Source organism: Lithobates pipiens, unplaced genomic scaffold (genome assembly GCF_037356315.1).
Source record: "Lithobates pipiens isolate NorthernLeopardFrog02 unplaced genomic scaffold, aLitPip1_a1.2 Scaffold_23, whole genome shotgun sequence".
Taxonomy (NCBI): Eukaryota; Metazoa; Chordata; class Amphibia; order Anura; family Ranidae; genus Lithobates; species Lithobates pipiens.
Genome location: NW_027507785.1, coordinates 300,951,297 through 300,969,655, shown reverse-complemented (window position 1 = coordinate 300,969,655; position 18,359 = coordinate 300,951,297). Strand labels below are relative to the sequence as shown.

General features: G+C 45.2%; 1 protein-coding gene across 1 annotated transcript in view; it reads right to left on the bottom strand.

Moving 5' to 3' along the window:
* USP33 (ubiquitin specific peptidase 33) overlaps positions 1-18,359 on the bottom strand; it is a 141,204-nt gene that overhangs the window by 79,925 nt on the left and 42,920 nt on the right. Inside the window, exon 5 of the mRNA XM_077450421.1 lies at positions 14,330-14,464. Coding sequence (XP_077306547.1) covers positions 14,330-14,464 — 135 coding nt within the window. The remainder of the gene's footprint in view (positions 1-14,329; positions 14,465-18,359) is intronic.

The following is an 18,359-nucleotide window of genomic DNA, read 5'->3' as shown; positions in this document are numbered from 1 at the left end:
ACATTTCACTGACACTCCCAGCAGTTCGCATAGGGCAGTGTGAACTGCCGCCGGGAGGCATGCGATGCGGGAACCCGCCGCGGATTCGCGGCGTTTCCGCATCGCTCCAGTGTGAACCCAGCCTAATAAGCGATCATTTTTCTGATCGCCGTATTAGTGTCACAGGTGACGCTAGTTAGGCAGGTAGGTATTTAGGTTCGCCGCAGCTTTTTATAGCGCCAGGGACCCCCATATACTACCGCATAAAGCCCCCTGATTGCCCCCTAGTTAACCCTTTCACCAGTGATCACCATATAACTGTTACAGGTGACGCTGGTTGGTTAGTTATTTTTTTATAATTTCAGGGCACCCGCCATTTATTACCTAATAAAGGTTTAACCCCCTGATCACCCGGCGGGTGTCATTTGTGACTAATAACTGTTAGGGCAGTTAGGGTTAGCCCCCTTTAGTTCTAAGGTACCCCCCTAACCCCCCCAATAAAGGTTTAACCCCGTGATCACCCCCCGTCGCCAGTGTCACTAAGGCTGGGTTCACATTGCAGCGGTTTATGAGAACGAATGTGATTCGCACCGCACTGCAGTGCAAATCACATCCGATCTCTGTGCGATTCGAGTTCAGCCATTCGCCGCACCCGCCGCACCCGCCGCACCCGCCGCAAATTCGCACGGGACCCTTTTTTTGGCCCGCAGCAGAATCGGATCGCATGGGTGTTCACACCATGCGATCCGAGTTTGCAGATCGCACTGCGATATGCGAACTGATCTGGGGGTGTCAGTAACATTTCACTGACACTCCCAGCAGTTCGCATAGGGCAGTGTGAACTGCCGCCGGGAGGCATGCGATGCGGGAACCCGCCGCGCATTTGTGGCGTTCCCGCATCGCTCCAGTGTGAACCCAGCCTAATAAGCGATCGTTTTTCTGATCGCTGTATTAGTGTCACAGGTGACGCTAGTTAGGCAGGTAGGTATTTAGGTTCGCTGCAGCTTTTTATAGCGCCAGGGACCCCCATATACTACCGCATAAAGCCCCCTGATTGCCCCCTAGTTAACCCTTTCACCAGTGATCACCATATAACTGTTACAGGTGACGCTGGTTGGTTAGTTATTTTTTTATAGTTTCAGGGCACCCGCCATTTATTACCTAGTCTCACTAGTGTACCCCTAAATTTAGGGGTGTCTACTTTCCAAAATGGGGTCATTTGGGGGGGGGTTTGTGCCATCTTGGCATTTTATGGCCTTCAAAACTGTAACGCCCTTAGAAAGCCTGAAGGCGGTGCTTGGTTTTCGGGGCCCCGTACGCGGCTAGGCTCCCAAAAAGTCCCACATATGTGGTATCCCCATACTCAGGAGAAGCAGCAGAATTTATTTTGGGGTGTCATTTCACATATGCCCATGGCATGCGTGAGCAATATATCATTTAGTGACAACTTTGTGAAAAAAAAAAAAAAAAAAAAAAAGTTTGTAATTTTCCCGCAACTTGTGGCAAAATATAAAATATTCCATGGACTCAACATGCCTCTCAGCAAATAGCTTGGGGTGTCTACTTTCTAAAATGGGGTCATTTGTGGGGGTTTTGTGCCATCTTGGCATTTTATGGCCTTCAAAACTGTAATAGGTAGTGAGGAGTGAAATCAAAAAATTACGCCCTTAGAAAGCCTGAAGGCGGTGCTTGGTTTTCGGGGGCCCGTACGCGGCTAGGCTCCCAAAAAGTCCCACATATGTGGTATCCCCGTACTCAGGAGAAGCAGCAGAATTTATTTTGGGGTGTCATTTCACATATGCCCATGGCATGCATGAGCAATATATCATTTAGTGACAACTTTGTTAAAAAAAAAAAAAAAAAAAAAAAGTTTGTAATTTTCCCGCAACTTGTGGCAAAATATAAAATATTCCATGAACTCAACATGCCTCTCAGCAAATAGCTTGGGGTGTCTACTTTCTAAAATGGGGTCATTTGTGGGGGTTTTGTGCCATCTTGGCATTTTATGGCCTTCAAAACTGTAATAGGTAGTGAGAAGTGAACTCAAAAATTTACGCCCTTAGAAAGCCTGAAGGCGGTGCTTGGTTTTCGGGGCCCCGTACGCGGCTAGGCTCCCAAAAAGTCCCACATATGTGGTATCCCCATACTCAGGAGAAGCAGCAGAATTTATTTTGGGGTGTCATTTCACATACGCCCATAGCATGTGTGAGCAATATATCATTTAGTGACAACTTTGTGTAAAAAAAAAAAAAAATTTTTTTTTTTGTCATTATTCAATCGCTTGAGGCAAAAAAATAAAATATTCAATGGGCTCAACATGCCTCTTATCAATTTCCTTAGGGGGTCTACTTTCCAAAATGGGGTCATTTGGGGGGGTTTTGTACTGCCCTGCCATTTTAGCACCTCAAGAAATGAGATAGGCAGTCGTAAACTAAAAGCTGCGTAAATTCCAGAAAACGTACCTTAGTTTGTAGATGTGACAACTTTTGCGCAAACCAATAAATATACAATTATTGACTTTTTTTTTACCAAAGACATGTGGCTGAATACATTTTGGCCTAAATGTATGACTAAAATTGAGTTTATTGGATTTTTCTAATAACAAAAAGTAGAAAATATCATTTTTTTTCAAAATTTGCGGTCTTTTTACGTTTATATCGCAAAAAATAAAAATCGCAGAGGCAATCAAATACCATCAAAAGAAAGCTCTATTTGTGGGAAGAAAAGGACGCAAATTTTGTTTGGGTACAACATTGCATGACCGCGCAATTACCAGTTAAAGCAGCGCAGTGCCAAAGTGTAAAAAGACCTCTGGTCATTTACCAGCAAAATGGTCCGGTCTGAAAGTGGTTAAAGAGTAACTCCACTTTTGTTGAGAAAAAAAAACATTCCCCCCAAATACTTTCTTTTGTTAACCATCCTTTAACCATTACTTTAACTTCTACCCTGCTTTCAGTGACCCAACCTCGTTCCAATCAGTCTTCAGCGGGTTTGAGTCGACCTGGACATAAAAGATTGGGATGATACATGGGCCACTACTAAATCCTCCTCTCAAAACATTATAGCACTCAAAACAAATTACAAGGCCCTAATGAGGTGGTATCTGGTCCCAGCAAGGATCTCTAAATTTGAAGGGGGCGTGGCTTGGATGTGCAATAAGGAGACGTGCCTCACATCGGCTCCGGTATCCTGACAATTCATACTGCTGTGAGTGTATATCCGGCGTGGAGCTACCCCTACCGCGATTCCCAGTCTAAATCTCCCTAAGGCAGGGATGACTAGAAGGCAGGAAAGCCTGCATGACAAGCGGCAGATTCAAAATGAAGGATCCCCGCTCCAGCAGCGCACAGTGAAGGATTGAGGCAACTTGGCGGCGTCCTTGCTGGAAAAGTATGCCCACGATCCGGATGGCCAGAAATCTGCATGGCAGCCACATACATCGTATGCAGCGAAAGCAGCAAAGAACAGCCCCACTGTGAAACCGCGCAACATGGAACAGCATGCAGCAGAGAAAATGGCGATGGGAGCACATAAAAAAGCACAGCGAGTAACATCTCATTTCCCCTCCCATTCCTGGCATAGCAGACCCCTCTGTCTGAGCATAGAGAACCCTCTTTGCAAGACATCCTTACCGCAGTACATGCCTAGGGCTCCTCACTCACTGAATTGTCCACAGAAGTTAGAAGTATGAAGGAAGGTATACTGCATATTAGACGCAGCATGCAAAAGACCAGAGAAAGGTCCACTGCTTTGGAGGGTAGGGTGAGCTCCATAGAGGATGAGCTTCCACCACTCTTGCAAGATGTGCAAATGACAGCAGCTAAAATTACAAACAGCAGCCAGAGTGGAAGATATGGAAAATAGGCTGCACCGTAGTAATATCATGCCTGAAAAATCTGAAGGTAAGAACCCGGTTGACTTCATTGAAACTTGGCTAGCTGACAGGTTTGACAAAAATAACCTTACTTCATTTTACTCTGTGGAAAGAGCTTACAGGGTGCCTTCTCGACCACCCCACCAGGGGGCAATGATAGACCTTTCCTGCTGAAACTCTTAAAGAGGAAGTAAACCCCGATGAGTTTACTTCCTCTTTCATTCCCTGCAAAGGCAAAGCATAATGGACTACTATGCATCGCATAGTAGTCCATTATGTGTCACTTACCTGACACAGGAGCCAGCGAAGTCAAGGCTGTTCCCTGTAGTCCGGCGCATCCATCTTCTCGGTGGGGTCTCACTGCCCCTCCGCTGTCATTCGGCGAAGTCACGATGACGTCACACCCACGCATGTGCACGGGAGCCGACACGCACGGCATCTTCGTCGTTGACGGTGCCGCGCTCAGTGCGCCCCTGTCTACGGTGCATGCGCTGTAGACAGCGGTGGCTGTCTTTCGGTAAATATCTTCTAAACCGTGTAGGTTTAGGAGATATTTCTTGGACCTACAGGTAAGCCTTAATCTAGGCTTACCTGTAGGTCAAAGTGTGTTGTAAGGGTTTACAACCACTTTAAGCCTCGTACACACGATCGGATTTTTGGCAGGGAATTGTGTGATGACAGACTGTTTGCCTAAAATCTGACCGTTAGTACGCTCCTTCAGACAATTGTTGTCCAACTTTCCGCCAACAAATGTTGGATAGCAGGCTAGTAAATTTTCAGCAGACAACAGTCTGGTCTGTTGTCAGATTTTCATATCATGTGTACACAAGTCCGTCACACAAAAGTCCAAAGTACAAACACGCATGCTCAGAATCAATGCTTAGCAGAATCAATTAGCAGAAGGTGCCCAAAGGGTGGCACTGAAGAGCTAAAATTCCATGTAGTATGTCACCACGTTCATGTTTGTTGGCCAATTGTGTGCCGTTAGTATGCAAGACAAGTTCCGGGCACATGCCCTTTGGACAAAAGTCTGACCCTCTGTTGGCCAACAATCCGATCATGTGTACGAGGCTTTACACTATAAAGATAGAGATATTATCCTTCGCATGGCTACACAAAAAGCTAATCTGGAAATACAGTGCAGCAAAGTATCCATATATCTGGATTTCTCAGCAGCAGTCCAAAAGCAGAGGGCAAGATTCACTGAAGTGAAGAAACGCATGCGAGCAGTATTACCTGGCCAAACTACGTGTAGTAGCAGATGGATTTGTGCACCTTTTTGAAAACCCGGCTATGGCTGCCAACTGGCTTGATCGTCATGAGCGACACCTGCGAGCGGCTGCTTGTCATGCTGACCTGAGCTAGAAAGGGGAGCTAGAAACATGAGTTACCTGCCTACATACATTTTTGTTTGCTCACCTTGCAGACAATGGAGCCCAAAGAGGAACACATTGGATTTGCTGGTTATTACATTTCTTACCAGCAACCTGTGTGCGTGACTTTCAGAACACAAGGTCCTAGCTCTTGCTAGAGTCCCCCCTCACATAGCCCTGCGGGGCACATTTAGAAGGCTTTTGATGGGTATGTGGGACTCTCATGCTTGTGTGTGATTGCTAGTGCTTATATGCCCCCATCTTTTACCTTGGTAGTACTGCAATGTTTGTCTAGGTTACTGGCTAGGCATCCTTAGCTCCCAGTATATGTTTTGGATGACTAACAGTGCACTGGATACCTCACTTGATATTCACAGGAAATACTGCATGCAAGGCCCCAGAACAATTACTGCTTTAGCCAAATACTGTATTTATTGGCATAGAACACGCACTTTTTCACCCTGAAAATCGGATGCAAAAAGCGTGTGCGCGTTATAAGCCAATACTTCCATTTTAGCTGTCTCGTAGGGGACAGGGACGGGACGGGATGAGCACCGTCAGATTACATACAGTGAGAATCTCTCGTTTACTTGGCGGCCTTTGTAATAGGAAGTCCCGTCTCCTGGGCCGCCATTGGACCACTATTTAGTCTATCATAGGAGATTCTCACTGTATGTAATCTGTCAGCACTCGTCGCGCCCCCCTCCCTGTCCCCTCTAGGCTGCAGATGGGCATCGATCAGGCTTCATTGAAGGCAATGGTGAGGCTGCTGCCTTGATGGCAATGGTGAGGCTGCTGCCTTGATGGCAATGGTGAGGCTGCTGCCTTGATGAAAATGGTGAGGCTGCTGCCTTGATGAAAATGGTGAGGCTGCTGCCTTGATGAAAATGGTGAGGCTGCTGCCTTGATGAAAATGGTGAGGCTGCTGCCTTGATGAAAATGGTGAGGCTGCTGCCTTGATGAAAATGGTGAGGCTGCTGCCTTGATGAAAATGGTGAGGCTGCTGCCTTGATGAAAATGGTGAGGCTGCTGCCTTGATGAAAATGGTGAGGCTGCTGCCTTGATGAAAATGGTGAGGCTGCTGCCTTGATGAAAATGGTGAGGCTGCTGCCTTGATGAAAATAGTGAGGCTGCTGCCTTGATGAAAATGGTGAGGCTGCTGCCTTGATGAAAATGGTGAGGCTGCTGCCTTGATGAAAATGGTGAGACTGCTGCCTTGATGAAAATGGTGAGGCTGCTGCCTTGATGAAAATGGTGAGGCTGCTGCCTTGATGAAAATGGTGAGGCTGCTGCCTTGATGAAAATGGTGAAGCTGCTGCCTTGATGAAAATGGTGAGGCTGCTGCCTTGATGAAAATGGTGAGGCTGCTGCCTTGATGAAAATGGTGAGGCTGCTGCCTTGATGAAAATGGTGAGGCTGCTGCCTTGATGAAAATGGTGAGGCTGCTGCCTTGATGAAAATGGTGAGGCTGCTGCCTTGATGAAAATGGTGAGGCTGCTGCCTTGATGAAAATGGTGAGGCTGCTGCCTTGATGAAAATGGTGAGGCTGCTGCATTGATGAAAATGGTGATGCTGCTGCATTGATGAAAATGGTGAGGCTGCTGCCTTGATGAAAATGGTGAGGCTGCTGCATTGATGAAAATGGTGAGGCTGCTGCATTGATGAAAATGGTGAGGCTGCTGCATTGATGAAAATGGTGAGGCTGCTGCATTGATGAAAATGGTGAGGCTGCTGCATTGATGCGGACTGATGAGGCTGCAGATGGGCATTGATCAGCCTGCAGATTTTATTTTGCTTCAAATTCCTTATTTAAAATTGAAGTTTTTTTCCTGAAACTTACCTCTTAAAATGAATGTGCGTGCTACACACCTGTGCGTGTTGTACGCCGATAAATACGGTATAAACTGAACTTGGGTTAAAGGATCTATGGAAATGTAAGTTTCCTCTCAAGGCCCAGTTCTCCTGCCAATTATTGATCCACTGTATGATATCACATATAGATTTTGCAACGGGGAATCTTATGACTCAATGTTATGACCCTTGGTGACATGTCTGGCCAGGGGTCTATCTGACCACTCCCCAGTGCAACTCAGTTTACATTTCCATAAGGACTACCTGTCCATTGGAAGCTGAATCCATTCTGGCTTCATCTGTTTACTGACACTGAACATATGCAGGTTCATACCAGAAATTTTTTGCTGTATAATAGGCATTCAGCTGCATCTAGTGTAGTGTGGGACACACTGAAAGCTTTCATTAGAGGGATGTGCATTAAAGAGATTGCTATGGTTAAGACCAAGAGTAGACAATGGGCCAAGGATGCCAGTATATCTGTAGAGGGCTGAAGAAAAATTCCTGCAAGCTCATATGCCGGAACCATGAGAGGCAGTGAATAGATGCACAAAAACTTTACTGTACTATACATCAACAGCAGGCTGGGAAAAAGCGTTTCTTTACCTCTCAATCATATTTTGAAGAGGATGAGAAAACTGGCCATATACTTTCCATGATAGCCAGGTCCCAACAACCTTCCCAGGTCATCATACACAGATTAGCCGTATCGCCCATTCAAGTGGTTACAGATGCTCCTTCCATACTGGAGGGGTTTTGTACCTTCTTTCAGGATATATATTCCTCAAAAGGTCTCTTACCCTGCAGCTGAGTTGGCCGACTTCCTGGATAGCATTCAACTCCTGCAGCTTCAGGGGGAAGTCAAAAAACAAACAAACAAATAAATGCACCTCTCACCTTTGAGGAGATGCAACTTGCACTGGCCATGTTCCCGAATGGCAAGATCCCAGGAAACTATGGCTTACCAATTGAATTATACAAAAAATTTGGAGGAATACTCTTACCGGAGTTACTCTGTACGCTTACTGATGCTCATTCCCTAGATTCTTTGCCAAGTTCTATGTATGAAGCAGTGGTGGTGGTGGTGGTCCTTTTGAAACCAGTGCAAGATCCTGATAAACCTGAATCCTATAGACCCATCTCCCTGCTGAATACGGATTTAAAATTACTTACGAAAGTCGTCCCCAAGAGACTCTCAAAGGTGGTGACCAAACGTATACAACCAGACCAAACCGGATTCATACCTCTACGGCAAACAATCTTCGCCGTCTATATTTAAATATGCAAATTTCCACTGACAACTAGGGTCAGAGAGTTACCCTCTCACTCGATGCCACTAAGGCATTCGATAGTGTCAAGTGGAAATACCTATGGCGGGTGTTGGAAAAATGTCACCTGGGGGAAACATTCATTTCATGGATCAAACAAATATATAAGGCACGAAAGCATGTATCAGAATTAATAACGCCTTGTCCCTACCCTTTAATCTCCACAAGGGTACAAGACAGGGTTGTCCCCTGTCCCCTCTGCTATTTGCGCTGGCCATAGAGCCCCTGGCTGCAGCCATTAAAGGGAACACCTAAATATGTGTAAACCAGGTGTGCTAGAGGACAAATTGGCACTATAAGCAGACGATGTGCTCTTCTTTCTGGGCGACATGTCTGCCTCACTGATAAACCTTATGGAACTAATTCATAAATTTGGGACCTCTGGGTTCCAAATAAACTGGGGCAAATCTAGGTTATTACCCTTAGATCCTTTTGTGGCGCCTTTACCCCGGATAGCAGAACAGATTAAGGTGGTAGATAACCTTCGGTACCTGGGCATTATACATTCTAACTTAGATCTCTATATCAAACTCAATATAAACCCATCGATTCAAAAATTGCAAGAAAAAACAGCTTGTTGGATTAAATTACCCCTCTCAATAGTAGGCCGCTGTAACTTGCTAAAAATGATTTGGAATCCACAACTCTTATATGTGTATGTATATATCTCTACTTGGGTACTAACTAGGCCCACAATACTTATGCAACTAGTAACATCATCATCCCGAAAAGCAAAAAAAAATCCTCCCTATATGGTTCTCTATGTCAAGTATCTAACGCTATATCACAGAACTGCAGAGCTGGTTGGGGGGGTGATATAGGACATCTTTCGGATGAGGAATGGGCCACCATACTTGATAATGAGCTTAGAGTGTCACTTTCCTCATATCAAAAACGTACCCAATTGTTTATTATACACCGCACTTACCGTACACCCGAGAAATTGCACAAATGGCATAGAAGGAACGACCCATTTTGTCCTCGCTGTCTGGTGGATAATGGTACACATGCTATGGAAATGCCCAAAATTGCAAAGATATTGGTCCACAGTGATAAGTGCTATTAATAGAATATGGCACCTAAAGCTTGAAGTAGACCCTAAACTCTGCCTACTTGGCTGGTTGGATGAGGCACAGTATATACCCCACACCTATACACACGCCATTTGTAGTTGTAGCTAGAAAACTTATTGCCAGAAAATGCCTCTTGGTATCACCTCCTACACATACGGAGTGGGTTTCTGCTGTAAATGACTCTCTTATAAGGGAGCAACTGACATACAAACATCGAGGTAGCCCAAGGAAGTTGGAAAACCGTTCCTGGTTTAGCTCCCCTACGCCTGGTTCAAAATAAAATGATCAGTGGCAGAACAACATTGTCTGCTTAACCATAGAAATTGTTAGCCAGTCGGATGGGGCATGTGGCCAGGGAGGAACGGTACAATGGCGCTCCTTGTACAATTTAAACTGAAGGAATATTCTTACTGTGGTATCTTGATCTGCAGTGGTTGAATGTATTGTTTTGTGTTAGCAAACAGTTAATATATACAAATACTGTGAACCACTCCCCGCTGTTTGAGGTATGTGGCAACCCTGCCCCGCTTGATGGCCCTGCTAAGGACTGGGAGCAGAGTTTGGGGGTAAGGATATAATGGGGGAACACACAATATAAAATAATTCAAGGACTACGGATTCAGATGTACATTTTCTACACAAAGCTTCTTTGTTTTGCATGAATTATTACCTTTTGTACAGTGTGAATGCATTATGTAGAAGGCTGGCCACAAGAATGAATAAATCTGCATCCTCTCAGTTATGCGATACGTTTGTTGTAAAATGAAAATGTTACTTTTGTTCTCAATAAAAACGATCTGATTAAAAAAAAAAAAAAAGGATCTCTAAATTTGTGCCAGGCTATTCCCCTGTGTACTTCAGAGGTTGTGGCCAGGTGGGCACGCACACACATTTGGTGGACGTGCCCGCTTGTACAACAATTTTGGACAGCAATCTTCTGCATGGCTTGGACTTTGCTCAAGGTCCCTCTGGACCCCGATCCGTCCCTCGTGTTACCTTAGACTGTACTAGAACTCGGCTTCGTCTCCTTCTGCAGCTTGTGAGCGCAGCTAGACAAATGATAGCCAGAGCCTGGAAATCCCCTATGTGTCCTGGTCGTAAAAAACTGAATCACTCAAGCCATGATTCATGGTAAAATCAAGGCCACTATTCAAGACAGAATCCCCCAACACCTTAAAATTTGGCAACCCTGGCCGGAACAATTTCTACCTCCGGATTTTGACGAATTCCCTCTACCCCTCCCCTCAATATAAGTAACATTCCGTGACCCGAGCCTGTATGGCACTCGCGACCTCTTGTCCGCTTGCAGCTTTTTCACCTCTTCTTCTTTTTCTCCTTTCTGTCTACGTCCCCTTTTCCCCCTTCCCCTTCTTCTCTTGAACACCATTGGTAGCGTGTTGTATTGGTATGTCTCCTCCTCCCCCCTTTTTCTTTTCTGTGGTTCTGTTTTGGTTGTTTATGCCCAATTCATGAATACCAAATGTTATTTCCCCCCAGAGCTTATACTTGGAACGGTATTCTAAAATACTTTCTACCCCTGATACCAATAATGCTCCTTTTGTAACCCCTGTTTATTGTATACAATGTATTGGTCATGTGAAACCAATGAACACTCCCTGTTATTCTTTGAAGTGTTACCAATAAAAAAAATTGAACAGAAAAACATTCCCTTCTGGGTACATTGCAGGGATTTTAACAAACTTTGCTGCAGATTTTTTTGTTATTTGTTATTTGTTATTTGAACACATAGCCGTTTGTCTGTGTCCATGTGTTAAAGTGGAGCTTCCGCTCATTGGAACCCTCCGGCGCCACAATTAGCACCTTTCAGGGGGGTGCAGGTACCTGTACAGTACAGGTATCTGCACCCACTTCCGGCATAGATATCTGCAGAAGGTACGCCCCTTTCCGCAGAATCTACACCCCTTTCCGCAGGTCCCTCGCTGTCTGCTGGGAAACACACGGATCCCAGAGACAGCGAGGACCATCCTTATTGCGCAGCGCGACTCGCACATGCTAAGTAGGGAACCGGGAAATGAAGCCGCAAGGCTCCACTTCCTGATTCCCATACCCAAGATGGCGGCGGCAGCACCCGAGAGACGATCGAGAGATCGGCTTCGGGTGCCGACATCGCGGGCGCGCTGGGCGGGTAAGTGTCCTTATTTTAAAAGTCAGCAGCTGCAGTATTTGTAAAACTCTCGCTTTAAGTATGGGATTGGTTTTATAATTACAAATCAGCTGCTGTACCTCCTGAGCTCTGAGGAAAGTGGCAGGGTCTGCATCCCTTTAAACGTAATTTCCCTATAGGATTATCTCACCAAAAATGACATTTTTGTTGCAGGGGATGCAAAAAATCTGTCTCGTTTCTTGTGCAGACTTCTGGGAAAATCAGTGAGCCAATCACACAAGCAGGAAATTACATTTTCAGGAAGCGTTCTGTACATATCGCTGTATAGAAGGCCTCCAGGTAGCCATATTGAATTACATTTTACATAAAATTACAGAGCTGCAGATTGAAAATAAAAAGTAATTTTACATAACACTCAATATGATTTAGGTCATAACTGTATAAGCTATATTTTTTTTAATTATTATTATTATTTGATATTTTTTCCCCATGAAAGTGGAGTTACTGTTTAAGTAGGCTATCATGGGGCATAATTATTAATTGTACAAACTGTAACATGTGTGCCCAGCTTAAAAGGACAGTCCACTCGCAATTGCAGGTGTATTTCCAGACCCAGGAAACAGAGGCAGCATACAGCCAGCCATAATAATGAATGACTGTATGCAAGAATATACCATGCTCACGTAAAACTCATGCAGAATCATAAATTCCCAGGCGCACCCAAAGCCACATTGATGGATTTGGGCCTGTGCACAAACTTACACAAATACATGTTATTGGTTCGAATCCCAACCACGACACTACCTGCCTGGAGTTTGCATGTTCTCCCTGTGCCTGCGTGGGTTTTCACCGGGTACTCCGGTTTCCTCCCACACTCCAAAGACCTGCTGGTATGTAAATTGGCTCCTGTTTAAATTGGCCCTAGTATGTGAATGTATAAATATAAGTTAGGGACCTTAGATCGTAAGCTCCTTGAGGGCAGAGACTGATGTGAATGTACAATATATATAAAGCGCTGCATAAATTGTCCACGATACACAGTACTGTGCAGAAGTTTTAGGCAGGTGTGAAAAAAATGCTGTAAATGAAGAATGCTTTCAGAAATACAAGTGTTAATAGTTTATTTTTATCAATTAACAAAATGAGTAAAAAAAGTAAATGAACAGAAGAGAAAACCAAATCAAATCAATATTTGGTGCGACCCTCCCCCCCTCATCAATTCTTCTAGGTACACTTGCACACAGTTTTTGAAGGAATTCTGCAGGTAGGTTGGAGAACTGGAGAACTAACCACTGATCTTCTGTGGATGTAGGCTGCCTCAGATCCTTCTGTCTCTTCATGTAATCCCAGACAGACTCCATGATGTTGAGAACAGGGCTCTGTGGAGGCCAAACCATCACTTCCAGGACTCCTTGTTCTTTCACTACACTGAAGATAATTCTTAATGACATTGGCTGTATGTTTGGGGGGTTGTTCTGCTGCAGAATTCTGCTCCCTTCTGCTCATTTACCTTTTTTTTACTCATTTTGTTAATTGATAAAAATAAACTATTAACACTTCTATTTCTGAGCGCTTTCTTAAAGTGATACTAAAGTCTTTTTTTTTATTTCAAAATAAAAAAACATGTTATGCTTACCTGCCCTGTGTAGTGTTTTTGCACAGAGCAGCCCCGATCCTCCTCTTTTTGGGCTCCTCGCTGGAGCTCCTGGCCCCTCCGTCCTGCTGAGTGTCTCCACAGCAAGCAGCTTGCTATGGGGGCACCCAAACCAAGACGCTGCTCTGTGTGTCCATTCAGACACAGAGCCGCGGCTCAGCCTTCACATCCTCTCTCTCCTCATTGGCTCTCTGGCCTTGACAGCAGCAGGAGCCAATAGTGCCCCCTGTGTGTCTCCAATCAGGAGGGAGTGTCCCGGGCAGCCAAGTCTCTAGTGCAACATCGCTGGATCGAGAGGGGGCTCAGGTAAGTATTGGGGGGGTTGAGGGGAGACTGCTGCAGACAGAAGGCTTTTTATCTTAATGCATAGAATGCATTAAGATTAAAAAAAAACTTTCTGCCTTTACAACCACTTTAATTTCCAGCACCTGTCTAACACTTTTGCACAGTACTGTATAAATACCTGTAATAAATAAATAATAAAGTACAGCATATACCCGCGTACGGCCATTTATTACTATATGCGGCTGTATGCTGCAGCTGTGACTTCCCGGCATGGAAATGCACCTGTTTTTTTACCTGTGCATGAGCCCTGAAGGATATTTCAGTTCTAGAGATGGGCACGGGCATGTTGGGGATCCTAGTCCCAACCCACCTCCCTGATCTCGCCAGGAAGCTGACACTGCATAACGCTAATCAAAGGCAGTGAGACATTTCCCAATCTGCAGCTGCACAGATCGGGAAATATCTCACTGCCTGTGATTAGCGGTGTGCAGCGTCGGCTTCCTGGCGGGATCAAGGAAGGTAGGTTGGGACTATGATTCCCAACATGCCCGAGCCCATCTCTATTCAGTTCTTTGTAGCTGCTGGAGAGTTAACTCACTAAATAGTTTTACACCTTTCAAGAGCTCCAGGGGTAATATTTTTTGCTCTTGTGGATCCAGGTATCTGCTATGACCATTATATGGGCATCCAAATCTCCCAGTGGGATGTGTTGGGGGTGATCTTGGTAAACAGTGAATAAGTAATATGTAAAAAAAATAAAAAATAAAAAAAAAAACACAGTGAGCACCTGTGTAGCGGTGTCCTGGGGTTTGGTATTTGGGGATTGACAGTTCAGCTTTCGATCCAGAAATACTTCTTTGCTGCAGGTGTAACACCAGACCCGGAGAGTGGTGAGGTTCACAGTGAGGCAATGCTTGGTGTCCTGCAAAAGATACAGAACAGATATAACCAAGATAATCAGTCAGAAAGCATAGATCTCATAAGTAAGGTGGAAGCTTAGTACTTTACAGTCAAAGTATTATTATAATATATAGATGGAGAAATACCAGCCTGCCACTGGTGAACTTCTCATTTAGAAAATGGTTGCCTGGCTGTTATGTTGGTCCAAAAAGCTTCAATAATTTGTATCACTTGCCTGAAACAAGCATGCAGATCAGATCAGAGTAGCGACTTTTCTACTAATTTCACTAACTGCATGTTTGTTACAGACCAGTGACACAAACATATTGAATACAAAGATAACCCTGCAACAAGCATTTCCCATAGATGGCTAGCAATGGTGTTCCTTGTGCGTTTGTCTCAGTACAGGACTACTGTATTAGGGTGTCAATCCCAGGAGAAGCGGCACAATAACAAGAGTTTGTTTCTTAGCTCATGTCAGGCAGGGACGGGTGCTCTTCTTTCCAACCATACACAGCTAATCCCCCAAGAGTTGACTGATTGCATCAGAGAATACACACAGTGCTGGAAAATTACAGCAGGTTTTGCCAGACACAGGAAGCTGGCTTAACGCCCAAATCAGTGCTTCCGAAATACTTTTCAGGAAAGTTCATCTATCCCAAACCACCAGTCCCACATTCACATTTCACTGGAAATAAAGAGAAAATTACAAATCTGGTTCCGGTTACTTAACAACTTCAATAACAGTCACTTTCACCCCCTTCCTGCCCAGGCCGATTTTCAGCTTTCAGCGCGGTCGCACTTCGAATGACAATTGTGCGGTCATGCAATGCTGTACCCAAACAACATTTTTTTTAGAGAGAGAGCGCTTTCTTTTGGTGGTATTTAATTACCACTGCTTTTTATTTTCGGCTAAACAAATGAAAAAAAAAAATAGTTTTAGTTTATTTTCCCAAAAATTTTAAATATATAATTTACATCTTTAAGTGATGTGTGCCGATGAGGCTGCACTGACGAGGCGGCACCAATATGCAGCACTGATGGGCACTGAGAGGTGCCACTGATTTGCAGCATTTAATGGGCACTGATGGTAGCATTGATGGGCACCAATGATGGACATGGATTGGCACCACTGGTGGGCATTGCTGATGGGACTACACTAATTATCAGTGCAGGAACCCCCCCCCCCACCCCACCTTCAGGAGAGCCACTTATCAGCTCTCCTCTACTCACGTGCTGTCAGCACCAGTAGAGGAATGCTGATAACTGGCACTTCCCATTTACACTAATCAGCTGTAATCGGACACAGTTGATAACGCGGTAAAGAGCCTACGTCATAGGCTCTTTACCATGATCAGAGAGCGCGCACGTGCAGCTTGCTCTGAAGGACGTCATTTGACGTACAGTCAGAACAATGGAGTGAAATCAAAGATCACATATATAATGTAGTTCAGGGGTCGACAACCTGTCGATCGTGGGCAGGTGACAGGTAGATCGCGTCCCTTCCTTGCCGACCGGAACCATGACAGGAGCAGGGGCGGCATTTACTGGAAACAATCTCATGTATTTTTTTTTTTTTGCCTGCAGCAGTTGAAATCCTGCTTCTCTTCCCACCCTCCCATCAGAATTCAGCTGCTAGAGGAGGAAAATATCAAGGAATCAAGGATAGGTTCCTGTAAATTCCACCCCTCCTGGCTCAGCTCCCTGTGTGCTCCCACATGCCCCCCCCCCTTTCCCCCCCAGCACTGATTGCTTCCCCTCCTCTCCCATCTGCTGCTGTGGGGGATCATTTCAAGATGGAGAGCGGATGAAGGGGCCAGTAAATATGTAAATATCCCACCCCCCCTTTTCTGAATGAACATAGTGAGTCATCAGTACCAATCACTCACTGATCATTCATAACTGAAGCATAGCAAACTGTGTCTCCTGTGCTCGAGCCTATAAATGAACAGACAGACTGTGCAGAGCTCTTCCTGTTCATTCATTTTGTGCACCTGTGCCTGCAGAGATGGAGATTGAGGAGTGCGTCCTGCGACTGGTACGGCCATGGTGATTAGAACTGTGGCTTTAGGCCAAACTTACAGTTGTTTAAAACTTATGGTTGTTTAATTATGTTAAGTTGTCTCAATCTACTTTCTCATACAGCACTTTGGGATCTCAGAAATGTGGGGGAGCTCTGTAAATAGCAACCAGCTCTTGTGGTTGTAAATCCAGGTCCACCTCCATCATCCACCACAATGATAGGTTAGCAGTGAGGTTTGGGAGGTGGACCACAGCCCCTGTCCACATCAGCTGGTCATATTTGTACAACAGACCTCTCTGGTTTTCAGGGCTCCCAGGGCAATCTAGTAGAACGGGAAACAGGGAGAAGGCATCTGTACTTCCTGCCTGAAATTTTATTCTTCTTTGTACTTGCATAATAATTGGATAGTGACTGCAATTTAATGGTACCATGAAATGCCATGTTGTGCAAAGGCTGTTCCCAACAAGCAGTGCGAGGCATGCCTTGCAATGGAAACACCGTTTACCTGTCCATGGCTTCTGGTTTTCAGTCAACAATAGCAGTAGTATCAGACATCAGTTACTGGGCTTCTGAGAACATCATCTGCTGATCCGTGTTGTGCTAGTGGTAGTGTTAGAGTAGGTACATTTTGTTTAGCTCAGGGCTAAGCCTGAGCCAAGAATCTGGGTCAGTGTTCAGTGACCCATCCTGACAGCTCCATCTGGAGCCTCCCCCCTGGTCTAGAAGGTTGTAGAAACTTCTAGATCTAGTGGGCAGGAGGTTAGGAGGAGCTGGCTGGAATATTTATGAGGCCAATCCCCAGGAGTGGGCTGGCAGGGGGCAGAGCTTAACTCATAAATAAGCATGGGCCATGTCAGCAGGGCAGTCAGGTGGAAGATGGATATAAAATGCTGAGGAGGCTGTCTATGGCCCCCAGGTGTGACCCCCCCCCAGGAGAAAGAGAGAGGACAGTGAGTAGATCAGCACTACTGGGGGGGAGACCTCCACATGTAGCTAGTTCTCCCTGAAGACAGTGGTGGGCCAAGCCTTCACCTTTCCCCAGGAGATCTCCTGCGAGTCTGGCGAAGAGTCAGTCTGGAGGACTGCCGTGGAAAAGTTAGCCTGGGGGTCAAGTAAAAGGGGCAGCTGCAGCCAGCCGGGTTGGCAGTCCCCGAAGAGCTGGTGCTGGGATCAATAGCCACAGGAGGAGGAATGCAAGCCGATCACTGTATATTGCTACAAAGGGCTATTGCTTACTGACTGTGAGCCTGTCAGTTCCACCTATAGTAATTCAACTGGAGCCAGACTGCATATAAGAAAATGTCCCTGAAGTTGTTGCCAACGTTTTGCTAAGCCAAGTGGGCATCCCATAACCTCCCATTCCTATCCGCGTTATTAACCCTCAATAAATAACAAAAACAACATCATGGACTGTTCTATGACTCGGCTGCCTGTAAGAATTTGGTGTGTCTGGCTGTGCATGGGGGTGGGGGGCGGGAGGTAAATGTACAAGCCAAGAATTCTTAGCTCCACTTATTGCAGGTTCCCTGCTGAAACTGGGACTGAGATGGAAGAGGGAGCAGCACAACGCAGCTTTATGTATGACAAAGGTCTAGTCCATAATCACAGTACAAAGTACAAAGCCTAGCTTTTTCAGTTTAGCACAGCTGCATTGCATCCATTACATCAGTGGTTGCCAACCTATAAGGTAAATGCAACCTTGATGTCTTCAAAGGGGCCCATATAAAATTATATTGTGCATTTATGTAATGCTATAAAATACAACAGGAAATGGAGAGAATCTGTTCTACAGGGGTGGTTGGAGAGTAAAGCCATGCTGTAGGGGACAGTCAGATACCAGGGACATATGCAACCAGGGAGACCTGACAAATTAGTGCTCCAACTACTGACTGCT